Raw genomic sequence first — 20,133 nt, forward strand, 5'->3', positions numbered from 1 at the left:
CTAATAGTATTGGTCAATGACTTAGAGACTATCTACAGTAAATCATCCTGTGATTCTCTACCTGTGCTGCACACTGGGTTTTTAAATGCAATACCGGAGCTGACTGTGAGTCTTTTAATGTTTTAACTAATGAATCCAGTTCTTCAATTATTTCTCTACAGTCTAAATGACTGTTAATTAGAGGTTGAGAATGTTTAGAATGTGTGCACGTAAAAGTCGAGTCCAACTTCTCAGACCTCTATAGAACCTTCACACACTTGCTTTAGGAAATAAATGTTGTTAAACATTTACAGATATAATTTAAATTAATGTGTGCGTGCTCATAACAATTCACTGAATAAAGTTCCAAATAAACAATAATGAAGTTTTCCCAGGATTTTGGTGAGATTTGCAGATTATAGTCCATTAATTTCCTGCTTTCACGTGACAATATGATATAAAGGAAGGTGAATCCTGGATGTTGTGTGAAAGATCAAAAATGTTTAAATGTATTTGATTTTCTTTATAATTAAAATGAACTACACCAAACTGGAGGAAACGTAGCAGAGCTATATACAAAGAAGCATACTCAATCGTATCTGTGCACCATATGTGTCATGGTGGTTTTATTTCCACAGCAGCATTGGTGAATAGAAGCATTTCTACCAATGGTGAAAGCACCTGAGTACAATGCTCCCACTTACTAACCTTGAAGCAGACATGAATCATTCAGTAATAATTCGATTTAACAACTTTCCTCTCTGCTTAGATCAACAGCAAATCTCCCGACATCTTCTCAATGTGCATGTTATGTGCTTGTTTGTGACGGTTCTCAAGCTGGCTGCTGACCTGCCTTTTCACTCCATTATTATTGATTTCTTTGGATTACTGTCTATACTTCTTATGGCTGTCATGACATAACAAGCTTGGCCATGCATTTTACTGCTATTCCTCCTCTTTCGCGGACAAGTCAAAAGTTGTTTCCTAGAAATCACACCAGCTCTCATCTTGAAAACTTGCATGTTCCATTTTCTGAATTTCAGCTCTGGCTTTTGTTCATGCAAGACTTGGACACAGCAGCTTACTAGTAAATCTGTGAGAGGGCCTGTCTGTGTGAAAGGTGGCTACTGATGAGGGTTAGGTGGTACATGGAAAATATACAGATGATATACTTTGCAGGCCACGATTACATAAGGGCAAAGACAGTGCTTCAAGGCTGGAGTAATAGTGCCCATGTACAATATAAGAAAGGGGAACAAGAGGGTTTCTTTCAGGTACAAAATGATCACACTCCTCACCCTCCAAGTGACGAAACCTTTGCCTGGGTAATGAAACAGGCTTCAGCTGACTGCCAAACCTAGAGTATAGAAGACACAATATTGATTCTGTACTAGCATTGGAAAGGCAGATAAACTGATTATTTTGAGGGTCTTGCTAAGTTTGCTAATTCTTTCTGTTCTCGGAGAATGTTTTGTATCTTGGTGAGAGGTGCTGCATGCCATTTGATTCCGTGTTTGTTCAACAGGATCTGTGTTCACATACTTGGCAGTTAGGTTTGTTTAAAGTGGGGGTAGGACTCTGCCAAGGTTGTGGTTTGACATTTCTTTTGCAAGCTTTTCATGTGCAGGATATCCATGCACCACCAAGGCTCTGTGACTGTCCAGTATGAGGAGCTGAGGGTTACATGTTTGCTGTTGGTAAATATCTTTTTTGGCCTCAGGTGTCTAATTTTGTGTTTACCAATGCACCCTGGCAAGGCTTGTAGCAGTGGGAGACTGCTGGATAAGTGTTATCTCCAAGTAAAGACTGGATTGCTTTGGAAAACCAAGGGTAGGACCAGCGTCACCAAGTTTAGAAGCTTTTAATTCTGAGCAAGGATATAAGTGTTCATGATCAATGAATCAGTGCAGTGATGATTATTGTTTGTTGTGAAGCTGGAGTTAAGTTCTTGGGCAAAGTGTTAGATTTATTGGTCAATTACATACCCATGTTCATCTGTGAAGCATCCTGACCTTATGAGGTTACCAAAAAGAAGTTGTCATGGCAGGTTGTTTAGTTTACGTCCCATGATAGGATTAGCAGCTCAACCACCCTAAAGGATCTTGTTGAAGAGCCCCATTATGGTGAATTGTTAAGATGTTTTCAGACCTCATTTGTTTGGTGCAATTATTCCTAACTCTGATGTGATTTCCATGAAGTCTGGTTCGTTTTGGTAGATGTGAATACGCCAATCACTCTCTGGTGCGTTCCAAAGCAACATCACCGAGGCCCTTTGGAAAGGGTGGTCCCTGTGCAGTACCAAGTGAACCCTAGAGAGGTTTGCATGAGGTGCAAATATGATCCAACACTGGACCAATCTGTGGTGGTCTGCTGTTGGCAATTAAGGAATCACATTCCCAGCAAAGTGAGTTGAGGGTTAATATGAGGCATTTAAAGCAATAAAAAGGTAAAAATAAATGCACACATAGGTAGAAATGTAACACAATTTGCACAATTGCAAGTTGATCAGAGCAAGCCTAGCACTTTATTCAGCCTCTCTCGCATATGAGAGTCGAACAAAATACACAGAGTGGTGGCAACAATCAAAAAGCAGTGACAGGTAAGACCAACTATCAAACCCACTACTCTTACACCACAGAAGTGATGCGTGCAGCTGGAGCATCTTTTCAATGTGTATGCTAACTTTGAAATACCGTGCATCCAGAAAGTATTCACAGCGCATCACTTTTTCCACATTTTGTTATGTTACAGCCTTATTCCAAAATGGATTAAATTCATTTTTTTCCTCAGAATTCTACACACAACACCCCATAATGACAACATGAAAAAAGTTTACTTCAGATTTTTGCAAATTTATTAAATGTAGTAAATGTTAATCAGACATTACAAAATGAACAATATTAACAAATATTTACAAGAGTTAATGCTGTAAACATGTGATGTGAGATTAGGTTCATACGGTGGCTACTGAAGAGTAAATACACAGCATTGTACAGTTAAATGAAACTTGCCTGATATGCCCATTGTCATAAAACTGAAGCACATCACAGTGTGTGCCCTCAGGAGAGCTTTTCTTCTTCTGTACACTTGCCTATTTGAATTGTGTCTTTTTTGCACCATGCATGTTAGAACATAATTTTCAAGTAGTCTTCCAGTTGTTTTATATTAGGTTAGGAGTTTTGCTACACCAGTGTTTGGTAAATAAACCAATAAATTATGGAAAATGAGGCCGTGCACGAATTGTCAACCCTCCTTGATATTTTTTCCTAGGAAAAAATGTATCTGCCCAGTGAACTGTTTATTGGGTTCACTTGAAAGTCTGCAGTGTGAAACACAACTAAACTAACAGGAAGCCAATCATCCACTGATTTTGAAGAAAGTAAACAGACTACGAGTGTGAAAACGCCTTTAGAAGCAGAATGAGGGGGTTTAGGCATCTAGTGTTGATATTCTTTATGAGAGACCAGTTTATCGTGCAGTGAATACACTTGACTTGAGCATTCATAGTTTTCATCCTCTTTCTCTGTACGTTTAGCATTCGTTTGGTCAGATGTTGATGCGCTTGCTGCTTCCTGAGCAGCTCTTCTTTTCTCCACCCTAGAGGCCCACTTCTTCTCTTCGCATCTTGTCACGTTAAAACTGATTAAGTCAGTGTTTGTGTTGCACTTACTTGGTACATTTTCCTTAATTTTTCACTTAAGCTGATACTTGAGGCAGATTGAAGACTTAAGAAAGGTTTAAGATACGAAGAGGTAGGGAAAGTGACGGCGAAGGTGGTAGGGATGAGAACGGCGCCCATACGCATGCGCCACACGGCCATCTTGCTGGCCGCTGCCAAGAGTTGATTCTACAGTAAAAAAAAATAAAAATAAAAAGAGGAATACCCTTGCAGGTCAATCATCACCCCAAAAGCGGATACTAGACGTCACGTAGTATATATGTGTGTAAAATTTCAGGTCAATAGTTCAAACGGTTTGCAAGCTGCAGGTGATTTAAAATCCTGGACAGACAAATGGACAGCCACAGTAGCGTATTATATAAAAAGATGTCCCAAGTGTGCCTTCAGATAAGACTCTGTGGAACAGACCAAGGATACACTAGAAGGATTAAATCTCATAGATGGCTTGGAAAAGCCCCAGAAAGAGTTGTAAACGTCTGGTCTAAACAAATTGGCCTGCTGCACTGAGATCCTTGCCTGGAAAATCTGATTGAAGATGAGATGAGAAGTTTATAGGTCACGCACTGATGTAATTGAAGTTATTTTGTTAGTTTTTGTGCTGCAGTTCTACATTTTAGAATTTGCTTACTAGCAGTCATTGGCTTTGAGGGCAGGTGAAAATGGCAAAATGGAGTTGATTAGGTTCCCTCATTATAGTACTGTATGTATTATGTAAGAAGAGGCGTGTATTTCTAGGATCCTGTCCCAGATTAACATCATTACCTCAGTGTACCTTTCCTTGCAAGCCAGACGACTAACTGCTGCTTTTCCCTGTACTGCTAGACACTTCTCCCCAAACAGCGATCAGCTGCTGACACTCTCCGTTCACGTTCACCTCATTCCTTCCTGTTTTTGACATTGCGTGATGATGAGGATGAAGGGGGTGAATGTCTGTGTAATACATCTGCCCAAATGAAAGCTGGCAGGCATGGATCATTTCTCTTGTACGTAGATCCACAACTGTACGTAATAAGGGTGTCTGGAATTGGCTAGCGTGTATAGTTTATAAGCTTCATTGTTATAGCCAGCCTGCGACTTGTGGTTCAGTGATTTCTACACTGGCTGATTTATCCCAACCCCTCTAATTTAAAAGAACATAAACAATGGGACTGAGAATATTTTGGTGCCTGTGCAGGAGTTTATTGTCGTAGTCAGCTAAAGGAGACAAAGAGCAGAGACATATTTTAGGCATGCCTCAAGGCATAAGCTGTACTTTTGTTATTTACAAAAAATGTTTAACATTGTTAAATCTCAGTGTGCTTTTTTTTTGGGAGGGAGGTCATTTTATTAACCTGTATTAGATTTCTTTTATTATTGACGCATTTATCCAACCAGCTCAATTAGGTGTGGGTTGTATTTTTTGTTTTGTTTGCTTTGTCCTTCATCGCTGAGGCTTTCTGAGATGGGGCAGGGAGACGCGTTTAACACTACACTGCTGAACAGTTTCTAGTATTCTGCTCTGTCACTGAGGCTGTCCAGGTTATAGCTGCATCACTGACACTGCCTTAGATGTTTTAACTGCTTTCCTGATGCATGGCTGAAGCTCTCCATTTAATAAAACTTCATTGAACCATTCCATTTATTGAGCGGGAGTGCGGGATATATGACTGCATTACTGAGCTGTCTGGGTTACTTTAACTAAATGCTGCTGAGGCTGTCTGGGATATACTGTATGCCTGTATCTCTGAGGACCCGTCTTGTATTACTACTCCCTCACTGAGGCTGTCTGGAGTATTCAATGCCATGTTACTGATGTCTGAAATAGAGCAGCCCTTTTTTTGTTTTAGGTGGAATATTCAGCCTTTTCAGGTATTTAACTGAATAAGCCTGAGGCTATCTGAGTACGTAACTGCATGTCACAGGCCAGCCGGGGTATTTAACTGCATTACTGAAGCTTGGCTAAGACTCATGTTGTCCTGGACTATCATTAATTCATTTGGTTACTGAAATGCATGTTGCCAAGGCTTCTAGGCTATTAAACTGTGATGGAGAGTCAGTCCTGGTAAAGGCAGGCAGTATGAGGTGTGCTTGACACCCTGAACCTTTCTTGATTTTTTTGGTTATGAAGGTCACTCATTACATCTGCCAGTTGCACTTCCAAAGACTTGAGGGCAGCTCAGCTGCATTGCTTTGGAACTCAAAGGCTGTGTTCTGATTCTGCTGTTCTCCCCTGTTTTTAAAAAGGGTCCTGTCAGATGAATCACACTTGTGTATCAGCTGGCCTTTGTTTACTCACTCGGAATTAACCAAGCTTCACTGACCACCAAAGCACAACTGCAGTTTGATGCCCAGTGCAGATTTCTAGCAAATGAGGCAGAGAGCACATCTCTCGAGCAAACAGTCACTCCTTTTCCAGGTCTGTGTGACCTCCCGGCCCCCAACCCCCTCCATTTGGGCCAAGTGACCAGTAATAAAAGCTGCTGGGGCACTGGGTACTTGGTGTCCCTTTTCTAAAGTGTGCGTGTATATGACTTGTGTGTTAAATGCATCTGTCGATTAGATGATGCATCAGTCAGTATGGATCTTAATGTTTACACATGTGTTAGGTTTAAGGACTTAACATTTATACAAGAAGCATTCACGCGGCTTCTTTTCACATTGTGGGTCTAAAATAATGTTGAGTTGATGAACCCAAGTATGCTACTTTGAACCATTTTGCTAGTTAACTGACTCCACACATCTACTTTTCTAACATTTCTGTGAAATTCACACGTAACCAACTTTCACCTTTGTTCCATGTCCTCATTAAAATTGCTTTAAAGTAACAGCTGTTTTTTGCCCGCCAGATTCCATTTGTAATTTTAAACTCCTTGATAATACTGGGCTTAGGCTGAAAAAAAATAAACTCTTTCACTTTAACTTCAAGATCATACCCAAAATGTGTTACAATTGTCAAGACATTTGAGCTGCACCTGCTGTTCCAGTTGTGGCTTCACAATGTGTTGCACAGATTTAGTGACTTCTGTAGTTCCACCTTTGTGAGGAGTACAAGTCTGCATGCTGTGTGATTCTGATCAGTGATGAGTCCGCTAGGATCTCAATGCCTTGTTCATAAGGGGGACTTTGTAACGGGTGGCGCAGTGGTAGCGCTGCTGCCTCGCAGTAAGAAGACGTGGGATCGCTTCCCGGGTCCTCCCTGCATGGAGTTTGCATGTTCTCCCTGTGTGTGCGTGGGTTTCCTCCGGGTGCTCCAGTTTCCTCCCACAGTCCAAAGACATGCAGATTAAATGCATTGGTGATCCTAAATTGTCCTTAGCGTGTGCTTGGTGTGTGTGTGTATGTGTGCTGGCGCCCTGCCCAGGGTTTGTTTCCTGCTTTGCACCCTGTGTTGTCTGGGATTGGCTCCAGCAGAACCCCATGACCCTGTGTAAGAATATAGCAGGTTGGCTAATGACTGACTGACTGACTGACTTTCTAGCTCTGGTGTCGCCACTTTTTTGTGGATTGCCTCGAAAGTTTGCATATTGTAATCTTTTTAGTTAGGCAGTAAAAGGTGTCACTTCGCTTGACTTCTCATTACGTCCATTACCTCCCGGTATGTAAAATTTTACATTTGGCTCAAATCTATGTCCAATTCTCTTCTACTTAGGTCTGTGTAAGATTTTCTAATATTTCCCTTTTAATGTCCTTTTATATATGTAACAAGACTTTTTTTATTCCTCACTCGCCTAAATCGTGTATTTAAATCAGTGAGAGCAGCAGTCCCACCAATGACTTCTATAGGAACTCATTAACAACAAAATTTTCCTGTTTCCCTGTGTTCTGTTAGTCTCCACTCAGACACAATAGACCCCAAATCTCTGCCTCCGGGACCTTCCCTAGAAGAACAGAGCACACTATTATGGTTGTTTGTACTGTACGTGTGTATAATAAATTAGTGTGTGATGGAGGTGTATGTTTGTATGTATATTTTTGATAGACCTGTACTTCTGCACTAGAAAACATGAAAAATTATTACTTTGGCTTTTTCTGGTCATGAAATCCATTAGATGATGAAATGTAATCTTCATATTAGGAGATATTAAAATATGACTTATTGATCAGGTTTAATGACATTTATCAATGTATACCTTTTAAAATATTTACTGTTTATGTTGCAATGGACCAATGCGAATAGGAAACTGCAAATAGCTCAGTAACTTCAGCCTCATCAGATATCAGGCTAACAAAACAACATAAAATAGAACAGCAAAAAACTGAAGTTAACAACGGCCTACCTAAGAACTTCATTTAGATTTCTATAAAACTGAATTTCCCCCCCCAAAAAAAAATCAACTTTTTTTTCAAAAAAATCGACTTTTAAAAATACTCAGAAAGATGGATTAATGTGCAGCACGCTGTGGATCCCCCCACCATATGCAGGGCCCAGGGTGTCTGCCCCAGTTGCCCGCAGGGAATGGATCTCCCTGATGCTTATCCTTTTTAATAGTATGTTCCTCAAGATACTGCGTAAACAGAGATCAGTTACATTCATAGGCTATATCTGCTATTCTCCAAATAAAAATGCATTATAGTTAAAATGAAATACAACAATAATTTGAAACCATATGTAGAGGAAAATTTGAAAATGCCAGTACCAAATGAAATACTGTAGTACTACGAAATGTATGGTGGCCCAGAAGTGCACACTTCAGAAAATTAACAAATGTGGCACCACAGGAAGAGAATAGCAGTGCTAATAAACAATGAATGCAGCAAATGGCAATGTGGAATGGCAGGGCACACTGGAGTGTTGTCAAGATGTCTATAGCTGTCTAGCAAAAGCAGCTAGGATAGAGAGAGTTGATGCTAAAATTGGCAGAGATAAGTGAATGATGTGCATAATATAAATAAAATTTATTATTATTATTATTATTATATATACCTTCACACAGCATAAGAATTAATTTAACGATGATTTTGCTGTATGCCAGCAACTATGTAAATTTTAAAAAGGAAAACTCACTGGGCACATGCTGTACGTAAAATGGAAGAATCACACAAAATAGGTAGGAGCAGCTTGGTGATCCATCCACTGAGGCATTTTCTGTTCATCTTTTCCGACTTCTATGTGCCCAGTCTTCTCCGTACAGCTTGGTCCTGCACCTTCTCCCCATTGAAACCTTTTTCCTATAGATCTGACACTTTATCAGACCACCTCCACTTTGGCCTCCCTTGTTTTCTCTTCCCCAGGACTTCCATTCCCATCATTCTTTTGCCCACATATTTCTTGTCTCTCCTCATCACACGTCCATACCACGTTAACCTACTTCCTTGTACTTCCTGTCTCGCTCTTGTTGTACCTCTGATTGTCTCATTTTTTATTCTGTCCTTTTTTGTAACCCCACTCATTGACCTCAATGCCACATCTAACTTCTTCTCCTGTGCTCCCCTTCTTGCCCATGTCTGAGCTCCATGTGTCATTGCTGGGCTTACCACTGTCCTATAAACCTTACCTTTAACCTTCAACTTAATTCTTTGAGCACATAATACTCCTGATTCCATCTTCCAATTATTACATCCACAATGCACTCTGTGGGTTAACAATGCATCTAATTTTCCATCTTTGGCTATCAATGATCCTAGATATTTAAACTTATCCACTCTTTTCAATAGCTCTACCATGCAGGCTTACTTCTGAATCCTGATCATCACTAAACTTCAAATATTCCATCTTCTTCCTATTTAACTTCATGTAAAATTATGCATCAGTGAAACTGACATTGTTTTTCATTTTAACTAGGGGGCTTTGTCCTCTGTTTGCTTCGCTCGCCAACCCCCCAGTCTGTGCTTCGCGCCAGCCACTTTGCGTCTCTGCCACTCACGTATGTGGATTTCACTTTCACCATACAACAAATCTTTTAATTCTCATGGATACGCCTCTTCATTGAGAAGAAACACTACTTTTCCCTGATGGCAGCACGAATTAGATGATCTACAAATCTTCGACTTAAAGTTTAAAGCCAAACAACATCTACATACTTCTGTCATATCACCTATCTCCATATATTCGATCTCTTTTCGCTGTTCCATTATTTCACTGAGTAATAATTTCTGTGTTAGTACTAATGCAATCTTTACTATTAGTTTTTTAAGACTTTCGAATTTTAGTTCTTTCATAATCTCTAACCTGCTGTGCATGTGTATCGCGCCAATGTTTTTGAACCTCTTTAGGACGTTCTACTTTGTCTGCTACTCTTTGTCTTTTATTTCTGACCCTGCTTGGAGCTGAGAGTGCAGGAACTGTGTAACTTTTCAAAATCTCTTTGCATAAAGTCTTGTCTCACGGGACTTGAAATTATCTCTTGCGGAACTTTAAATTATCTCTGAGAATGTCTGATCCCAAAATTTCCTTTTATAACAGAGAGATGTTCTTTCTATCATTTTGATTACCTATATACTGTAAATACACATTAAAGCATCCAACTACTAGGAAATTTACAGAGTTGGGGTATACTGTAAGTCATCGCTGTAGTCAATGACATGCATGTTCCTGCCCTTTTCATATACCCATTTGCTGCCATGACATTAATACAATTTTCAATGCTATTCTCCTCCTTAGCAATTTGTCAGTCAATCTTCCATTTTGTGCATTTGTTTGTTTTACTTCAGAACCACCATACAAAATGTGTCTCAGTAAAAGCAATATATTTAAAGTATAGCATTTCCCCTGTCTGTGCCAACTGTCCCTTAAATATCTAGCACCTAATACTGCGCCGGCTTTTTTAATCCATTATAATCAATACCTTTCTGCATATAATGAAAGGCCTGTTATGCTTCAACTTGAATTACTGGGGTAGCACCCCAAACATAGATATTTCAGGGTCTGTATTCATAGCCATTAACTTCATTGGGATGTTCAGGGTAAGTGATATATGTCCTCCTGTCAGGTTTGCTGTTAGTGTTTTGATCTTGTTACAGCATATCCCATGGTATAAATTTCAGTTTGATTAATGTGACTTGAGTACTCGCTGAGCGAGTGTGTTTGTGCTCATATGTGCTCCTGTGTCAGCGTGGGCATGGACCCTCGCACACTTGTATTCACCTCATCATGCTGTAAATTCATTTGTGCAGTTGTACCTGAAATTTTCACTAACGTTGACATTGCCAGACAGATCTACGTGGCTTATGATACACTGGCATTGCAAGTGAGGAGTGGGAAGCCCCTCTCTTACACCACAGTTGGCTCAGCTTTTGCTTGATTTACTTTCTGTTTTTAATTTTTTTTCCCTTTTCCTTTATTTTTGTCACCAGGTTCATGGAACCCAGTCATTTGTAGCCACCAGTTTCAAACGATGGCGCTGTGTGTCCCGGCCTGCGCCACCGTGGCCAACGGTGACACGCACCATCAGTTCCATTATTTGCCGCCTCCTCCACCGCCACCTCCACATTCCCATCAGCCCCTTTTCAGTTCCTTTGGCTATCACAGGGCACCTAGCAGTGCTGGACAGCCACGCCCTGGACCAGGTAGACCACTGGCCGCTTGCCTTTTCTCCTTCTCGCTTCCAAGCTCTGTTCTTTCCATCTATGTGGCCATCAAGTGCAAGGTGCGCTCAAGCAAGACCCCATGCTCCACCTACCCATGAACGTTTTTTAGCAGTCCGTTGTGCAGTCCTGGCACAGGGATGGGGAATAGTGATGAACGGCCATCCTAACCCAAATGAGCAAGAAGCCTCTTGCATTTAGATAAAGCTTTCGGTCATCAATAGTGTTGTGACCTTGAGAGTGAAGTAAACCAAAGGGGAGATTTCTAGCACTCCATGGCATTTTCAGGAGGATGGCTGTGCTTTATAGGAATACAAATACCCATAATGACATACTTTACCATTACTAGATTTTGGGGCATTTTAAATAATTGACATTCTTGGTTACTTTCCCTTTGTATGTGATGTCCAAGCAATACCAGCAGGGTACACTAAGGGAAGGGGTAAAGGAGACCACCTACATGAAGACAAATGGACACAAACTCATGCATGCTTAGAGGCAGACTTTAATGTGAGGGATCACTGGGGGCTGAGGTGTCCAGAGACTGCATAAAAATAATCAGACACATCGGTTAGGTGTCAGTCTCTGCCAGGCACCAAGGCTAGAGGGAGTATACCCAGGCATTGGGAGGAAGACGAGAGCATACATCCCGGAGCAGACTACCTAGCCACTCATTCTGATCGTGGCCAGTGCCAACTGCACCCTTCTGTTTTGCACCGTTTTCTCTTTTCCCATATCTTGTTAACTTTTCTCTGTGGCTCATCTGTGAGGTACCCACTTGCTGTGCCCTGTTCTGCATCATTTTTACCTGTTGATGGCTCATGTCGCCTCATTTGAACATGCAAGTCTGTAACTTTGGGGAGATCAGTTACAACATTTGGTATTTCTGCCCTCACGTTTCTTTAAGATGGGACTGCATGTAGAAAGAAAAGTGCTCAGATTAGTGCCCGTGCAGCCAGGTCAGCAAGGACTGTGGACCTTTGGGGTGCTGGCCATCACTGAGCTAGTAACATATCCCTCCTTGCATTATGCGTTGAGCCATGGAAATCTCGCATACTCAGGGAGACAGGCATGTTTTCGTGTACAAGTGCTGGACACTTGGTGTCTTTCCTGCCTTACATTACATGGCACTTGGAATTTGCAGGTAACCTACTTACTGTATAAGGGGCACATTGGGATGTGGATGATATGAAAAGCCAAGGAAAGCAATTGAGATTCGTCATTATTGTAGTAAATTTTATCTTGTGTTCCAAAAGCTGGAATGGAGGGCACCCGGGTGTGTGGTGATTAGTTGCAGGAATAACAAAAAAGAGCATTTTGTGGGGTTTTTTGGTTTGTTTTTGTTATTTATTTATGTAACTTTACCTCACTGGTAGGGACTATGGACTCTAGAATCTAACAGGACAAGGTTTGGTATTAAAAGTATTTGAGTTATAATAGCAAAGGCAGAGCTTTGACAGCAAGTAGAGAAACAAGTTCACATTCTAAGAAGATGGCAAAAACCTGAATGAGATTATGCCGTCTTGGCAGACATGAACAGGAACTTCATGGCCACAACTAAAGTACAGCTGATTGTGTCTGGCTAGCATTTAGAAGAAGGCTGCCAAATATTAAATTATAGAGACTAGGGTGTAAGATTGCAAAACTGTAGGGTCAGGGGCTCTGAGGCCACAGGTGCGTCTAGCCAAACTGCTTTGGAGGGGGGTGGTAAATGGTAGGGGCGCACTGCCCACATGCAGGCTTTGCATGTACAAATGAAAGAGCAGAGGTACAGCGTGATGCCCCATTGTCCTCTCAAATTCTCCTTTTTTTGTCTTGTTTCTGGTTTGGGGCACCCAGATAAAATCTAAATAACCTGTCCAAATCTGTCCTGTCCTCTTTTTTTCCTTCCACGGGTTGAAGGGATTGGTTTGGCTTCTCTCCTTTCTTGACAATAATTCAGGTTTTTTATTGAAGGTTCTAGAGGATCTGAGTCCAGTCCACATGGGTCCCCCACTTTGGTCACAGGCTCAGGTGGCAGCGAGGAGATTTGGGTGCTACGGAAGCCTTTTGCAGGTAACTCTTACTCTAGAAACTTTGCTGCCGGTCCGGAGGCTTGCTTACATACAGTAGCTCTTTGCATGTTGGGCCATTTCAGTGACCTCCGCGTTACAGATGGTAACTAAACATGGCTGCTTTCTTAGGTGAGCCATTCCTTCACTTGTTAAATTCTGGTGCAGATGGCCTATGTTGCTTTTGAGGAATTGGATGTGCGGTACTCCTTTTTCTTAAATAAGCTTGTGCTGTCTCTGCAGACTGTCAGTGTTATGTCTGACCCTTCTCTCATCTTCCTGGGACTGAGTTTACCCTCCTCCTCTTCCTTCCTGTTAGGATTGACCTCTCTTCCTTTATCCTTCTGGAGTTGGCATTGATTTGTGTCTTTGATTTCAGTTTTGTGTTTGGGGTGGGGAGGGGGTGTTATGAAATGCTGCATTACTAATGGGTTCAAATATAGAAAGATGTTTAAAAACACTGCACTCGAATTTTACATAAAGGCATGCCTATATAAATGATTTGATGTTTAAAGTAATAGCACAAGTAGCATATAGTGCCCTTTGGTAGTCTTTACTCTTTGAATTTTTGCACATTCTACTCTTTAAAAGATGCAATCTGAAATGCATTAAACTTGGAAATTTTATTTTGTCGCCGAATCACTGAATACAAATATGGTTTGTGTAAGTCTAAGATCACTAGGCTTTCCTTGCTCTAGTTGTAACACCGTTTCACAGCAATTTTTGGATGTGTGCCTCTTTGCGTTTCCCCGTAGGATGTCACAGTTTTTGCAGATTTTCTTGTTTACCAGAATATCTCCAGCTCTTTCATGAGAGTTGAGGATCATCATTGAGCAGTCTGGTCACAGACGTTCTCATTCTTTTGCCAAGTCTCTCCCTTTTGGTCTTTGGGATTGGGGATATTATCCTTGTTAAAGGTGAACCCTTAGCATGTGACTGCTCTATGCTTGGCACCGGGCACCTTGTTTTTCATCCTCACAAGCTTTCCAAACGGTTACATAGCATCCAAACTCAAAACTCTGCCCGTTCCGTTTTTTTCCTGCTGTAGTTGTGATTTTAGGGTAACACCATGCACTTTTTCATGTGCTGCTTCCACCATCCTGCTGCACCTTCTCTAAGGGTGATCATCAGCAGTGACTCCCTTCTTGCTATCCCTTCCTAAAGGTCTTGTGTGTGATGTCTATGATGTTTTCCTCGTATATACTTGAATTATCATATCTGGTTAATCCAGTTCAGGCTTTCAGAGGGCTAGAACTTCTCCTAGTGTACAGGGGTGCAAGTCTTTCTCTCACTTGCACTGGAGACAGTTTAAAGAAGTCCGCTAACCTAATGCACAACTTGCAGAAATGTGGGAGGATAGCTGGAGTACCCAAAGGAAAGCCCACACAGAAGGTAAACACACGCACGCTCCACACAAACGCACTGTGCTGCCAGATTTTCCTCTATTGCTTTGGTAATTCTAAAACTAATTTTAGTCCTTCTGGTGTATTCTTACAATAGTTTTGATTATCTATGGTTACCAACCTTGAAAGAGAGACTTAACGGAGGCATGTCACTGTGATGCAAAAGTGATTCCACTTCACCTTCTTTTTCTTTTTCTTTTGGCTGCTCCCGTTTGGGGTTGCCACAGCGGATCATCTTCTTCCATATCTTTCTGTCCTCTGCATCTTGTTCTGTTACACCCATCACCTGCATGTCCTCTCTCACCACATCCATAAACCTTCGCTTAGGCCTTCCTCTTTTCCTCTTTCCTGGCAGCTCTGTCCTTAGCATCCTTCTCCCAATATACTCAGCATCTCTCCTCTGCACATGTCCAAACCAACGCAATCTCACCTCTCTGACTTTGTCTCCCAACCGTCCAATTTGAGCTGACCCTCTAATGTACTCGTTCCTAATGCTATCCATCCTTGTCACACCCAATGCAAATCTTAGCATCTTTAACTCTGCTACCTCCAGCTCTGTCTCCTGCTTTCTGGTCAGTGCCACCGGCTCCAACCCATATAACATAGCTGGTCTCACTACCGTCCTGTAGACCTTCCCTTTCACTCTTGCTGATACCCGTCTGTCACAATTCACTCCTGACACTCTTCTCCACCCTGCCTGCACTCTTTTTCACCTCTCTTCCACAATCCTCATTACTCTGTACTGTTGATCCAAAGTATTTAAACTCATCCACCTTTGCCAACTCTACTCCATGCATCCTCACCGTTCCACTGACTTGATGATGAATAAGAAGCTTCCTCAACTAATAACTTTCATATTTTAAATTCCTTCAGTGGTTGTTTTTTATTTATCAGGTCTGTGCACCCCACCCACCCCAACTATCTAACCCAGATAACTAGCAAGAGGTTCTTGTTTGTCCCAAATATATTGTCTTGAATGCAGTGACATAAATATAAGGTCGTTTGTTGACTTTTCTCACAAAAGTATTGAGGATACCACATATGGTATACATGTGGTTTGTTGGGGGACAGTCCGTGATTAAAACAGAAATTGCGTCTTGTAGATGAAACAGGCCATTGCTGGGCGGAGAGGATAGGAACATGTACTGATACAGCGCGTTGCCGCACCCACCACACAATGAACCACCTCAGGACCCCAAATTAGGCCCTGAGTGTAGCTGTGCAATGGGTGACACCTCAGCACCACACTAGTGCGAATGGAACAGTGTGAAGTTATCACCTTGTCATGCTGTCCTTGGTTTTTCTAGAGCACCTGCATTGAACAGTCTTGTTTTTCTTGTTGTGTTTAACTGTTAAAACCAGTCACTGTAGACTGAGCTCAAGGGACCATTCACTTTACAGATTTTTAGTTTATCCACTTGTACAAACTAATTAATTTCATGAATTTTCTACATTATTCATGAGCTATGCTTTTGCACGTGCGTTAAATAACTGTGTGCCATTTGTTGTGTTTAATTGCTAAGGCGGCAGGCCAAAACCAGCTGTAATGCTTGTTGAAGAGTTCTGTGCCATCTGCTCGGTTTATCTGGAAGTTCTGTGCACAGTCGGCAGTAAATATACACAGCAGGAATAATAAGGAGTTGAGCTTGAAACCACAAAATAAGTCCAAGATCAACCATTGATGCACAGCATGATCTTAAGCAGGCCTCTTCGCTCTGGTAGTATTAGCATGCATCATGGGGATAGTGTGCTGCTGTAAAGCACTTCAGGACATTAAATAAAGATTTTAGCCTTATTGGGGCTAATGCGGATGCTGGTCAGGTAGATGAAAAATAAAAAGCCAATCCAGAATGAAACCCAACAAACAGATAACATCCAAGGGTTAAAAATAGCCACAGAATTGGCCATGCTACAAGATTTGTTCTCCAGTGTCTCCCTCTGTGTGCCTCCTCTGCTCTCCTGTTAAGATGTGTTGAACAGAAACGAGACATCTGTGAACCTGATCCTCTTTTGGCTCTCTGTCCCAGCTACCTCCGTTGGTATCCACTGGTTCTCTCGAGCTCAGCTCTCTCTTCCTCAACCTCCTCCAGTAACCTTCAGAATGCTCTTGGTGCCCTTGATTGTTCCTGCTGCCTCTCACTTAACGGAGTTCATCATTCCTGGAACTGTTCTTCTCGGCTTGCTCCACCAGACTGCTTTTCCCAACCTGTTTTCCTCTCATCCTCACATTGCTTGCTGATTCTTCTCTTTTTCTCTTTTCGTTTGTTCCTTCCCTTTTCTTTCTTTTTTTTTCTTTCCTACCTCTCATTGACCTACTCAGACCATTTGTTAGCGAGTGTAGGTGCCACTATCAACAAACCTGAAAACCTCAGTGCCAATCTCTCTTGCACACATGAATAACTAATGGGCCCCAATTTTCCATTGAAGCACTCCATGGCGCATATCCTTTCCTACACTTGTGAACCTCAGATGCAGTATTTTATAAAAAACTAGGGGGCTTAGCCCCCTGCTCGCTTCGCTCACCAACCCCCCGGTCTGCGCTACACGCTAGCCTCTTTGCGGTTCTGCCGCTCGCGTATGAGGATGCAGATGTACAATTTAAACAGATTTTTATTTTCATGGGAATGACATATGCATCGATGCAACGTATAACTGCCTGTGATTGAATTTCTTTTCTTTCTCTCTATTAAATAAAATGACTTTTTCGAATGTTTGACTCTGAGATTTGTTAATTGTCATTGCAAAAGCTATTCTAACCAGAAACTGTTAACGTATTAATATGAATGGCATATCAAGATCTCCTTTGTTGTCTAATGTTATCCGCGGAAGATGTACTACATTAAATTTCTTAGATACATCCTTCTTTCTACAGTAATTTGTGCAGTGGAAGACTGAACATTGTTAATGGTTGTAGATATTCTTTGGAATATTGTAAGTTGTTGTTTTCATCTTCTGCACGATCACCACCAACTGTTTCAGCATAGTCTATTGATGTGCATTTAACCAATTTGTCATGTAACCATTCGACATTTTTGGATGCATTTAACTAGTTTGATTTGTAACCAATCGACATTTTTTGCATTAATTCGTTTGACTTCCTCATTTTTTGGTGCTAGGATTGAGCGTGTGCTCATTTTTTATGTTGATTACTCTTCGTGATGAAATTCCTCAATTAGGTTTGGACATAATACGTCTTTTTTAATTGGATACTTAAAGTGAGGAAAATGTTAAAATGTATAAGAGCTGAGAGCCCAGGAAGTGTGTCTGACAAAAGCATTCACACAAATGAGAGCTGAGGTCTTGTTTGAAAATGTTTGAGAGGAGGGCGTGACTTGAAAAAATGTCAAGGCAAAAGTCTCGTCTCGTGGGACTTGGAAAAAATCTATTTTCCAAAAAAGTCTCGTCTCCAAAAAGTCTTGTTGCGTCGAATGATGTTTTTATATAATAGAGAGAAATGACTTGCACTTCCCTGACACACAGTGCTGCACAGAAGAGTTTAAGGATTTGCAGAGTCCATCCTTCCATTCATTTACTAACCAATGTTCAGACTTGGGGAGCCAATACTACTTATGGATGCAGTGGGTCCAGTGCAGGATGTCACTAGCAGGGTCTTGTTGAATTCTTCATGTATAGACTATTGTGTGGTGTTATGATTTTACATCCATCCATCCATCCATTTTCCAACCCGCTGAATCCGAACACAAGGTCACGGGGGTCTGCTGGAGCCAATCCCAGCCAACACAGGGCACAAGGCAGGAACCAATCCCGGGCAGGGTGCCAACCCACCACCGGACACACACAAACACACCCACACACCATGCACACACTAGGGCCAATTTAGAATCACCAATCCACCTAACCTGCATGTCTTTGGACTGTGGAAGGAAACCGGAGCGCCCGGAGGAAACCCACGCAGACACGGGGAGAACATGCAAACTCCACGCAGGGAGGACCCGGGAAGTGAACTCGGATCTCCTTACTGCGAGGCAGCAGCACTACCACTGCGCCACCGTGCCGCCCCCATGATTTTACATTTGGATGACAAATTTGTCTTAAGCAACAAAACTGGGGAAATGTTGAGGGCAGTTGAACTCCAAGTGTAACCCTGCTTCACCACAAAGCTCTATGTGTACTGCTTACCAGTATGAGGATTCAGTAGCTTCCTGTGTGTGTGTACCCCACTTCTTTGAAGAATTTGGCATTATGTTATAGAGGCATGGGGATGAGAAAGTTTGCATTTTGAGTCCAGAACTCCTAAACATGTCTTCCCTTTACAAATAGTTAAATGAATCTAGTGTTAAGTGTAATGCCAGCACAGGTTCCACCATCTGCAGCCTGTAGAACCCTATGCCTAATGCTGAAATGCAGGGTGTACTCTGATGCTCTCTGACTAAAGGAGGTCAGAATGGAGCCATTCAGGATAACGTTTATGGCTAGAGCTCACACAGGCACACCAGCAGCTGCTTTGGTCCATTTTGCCTCTATGGTAACCCTTGTTCTTCCCCTCACTGTACATCACTAGAGGATTTGCCTCACTTACTCTTTCCAGAAAACCAGCCACTGTAGACTCCATCTCCTCCCCTCTATTTGGACTGAATATCCTTTCCCTCCCTGCCTCACCACGGGTCCAGGCACAGAATTAGCTGGTGTTGAGTTTAATATTTCTTTGGACTCTGGTTCTGCTGACTTCCCCAATGTCTGAGTGAGTGATCAGCCATGAATGAGCTTGGGTTTCTCTGCTGTTCTGTCTGTCAAGGAACAACTTTGCACTTTCTGTCCCTCTTTTCCTGTGGAGATTGATCCATTTCTGTATCTCTCTGTTCTAACGGTAGGTGGTGACCGCAGCAGCATTGGCAGCTCTGGGAGTGTAGCAAGTGCTCGGTCGTCTGGGAGTGGACAGAGTGCAGGCAGCAGTGCACACATTCTGCACGCTCAGGCCGAGGGTGTAAAGGTACGGTATAAAAGCCATCCTAAAGTGCTGCATTGGACCATCCCAGCAGACTTGAGACACTGAGAGTGCATGTTGATCTGGACCTCTTAAGCAATGCCCTTTTCCTTTTTTTCTTTTTTTTTTCCCTACCAAAGCTCTTGGCAACTGTTTTGTCTCAGTCCCAGAAGGCCAAGGAGCACCTCAGTGCGGAATCTTCAGGGAAATCTTTGGACCACCATACAGGTGCTGAAATGGATGGGAGGAAACAGTTTGTTTCATTCATGCTTGTCGACATCACCGGAATGGGTGGGATTGGCCCAGAGATTAAGAATTGGCAATAAGAGAGAAGTGGCCAACTTCTTTTTGGAATTCACAACACTAATGATATCCACTGCTGGTAGCTGTGCCATCACTTTGAGCAGCTGATATGTGTGAACACTGACTATGCCCGATGCTAAACTGTCTATTTTCTTATCCATAGGATCTTCCAGAGCACAAAGTACAGCTAGCTGCCCATATCATGAACAGTCATTTGGTGACCAGGCAGCACAGAGAAAGTCAGAGCTACCATCAGAAGGCAAGGTAAAA

The 20,133-nt window shown here is 42.0% G+C and overlaps 1 protein-coding gene across 4 annotated transcripts in view; it reads left to right on the top strand.

Annotated features, from left to right (window-relative positions):
- Positions 1-20,133, top strand: part of caskin1 (CASK interacting protein 1) — a 64,868-nt gene that overhangs the window by 21,175 nt on the left and 23,560 nt on the right. For 2 of the 4 annotated variants that reach the window (XM_028813799.2, XM_028813801.2), the window contains exons 11-15: positions 10,931-11,143; positions 13,118-13,216; positions 19,448-19,566; positions 19,701-19,788; positions 20,027-20,127. In XM_028813799.2, coding sequence (XP_028669632.2) covers positions 10,931-11,143; positions 13,118-13,216; positions 19,448-19,566; positions 19,701-19,788; positions 20,027-20,127 — 620 coding nt within the window. The remainder of the gene's footprint in view (positions 1-10,930; positions 11,144-13,117; positions 13,217-19,447; positions 19,567-19,700; positions 19,789-20,026; positions 20,128-20,133) is intronic. The other 2 variants (XM_028813802.2, XM_028813804.2) reach the window with 2 other exon arrangements.

Source organism: Erpetoichthys calabaricus, chromosome 11 (genome assembly GCF_900747795.2).
Source record: "Erpetoichthys calabaricus chromosome 11, fErpCal1.3, whole genome shotgun sequence".
Taxonomy (NCBI): Eukaryota; Metazoa; Chordata; class Cladistia; order Polypteriformes; family Polypteridae; genus Erpetoichthys; species Erpetoichthys calabaricus.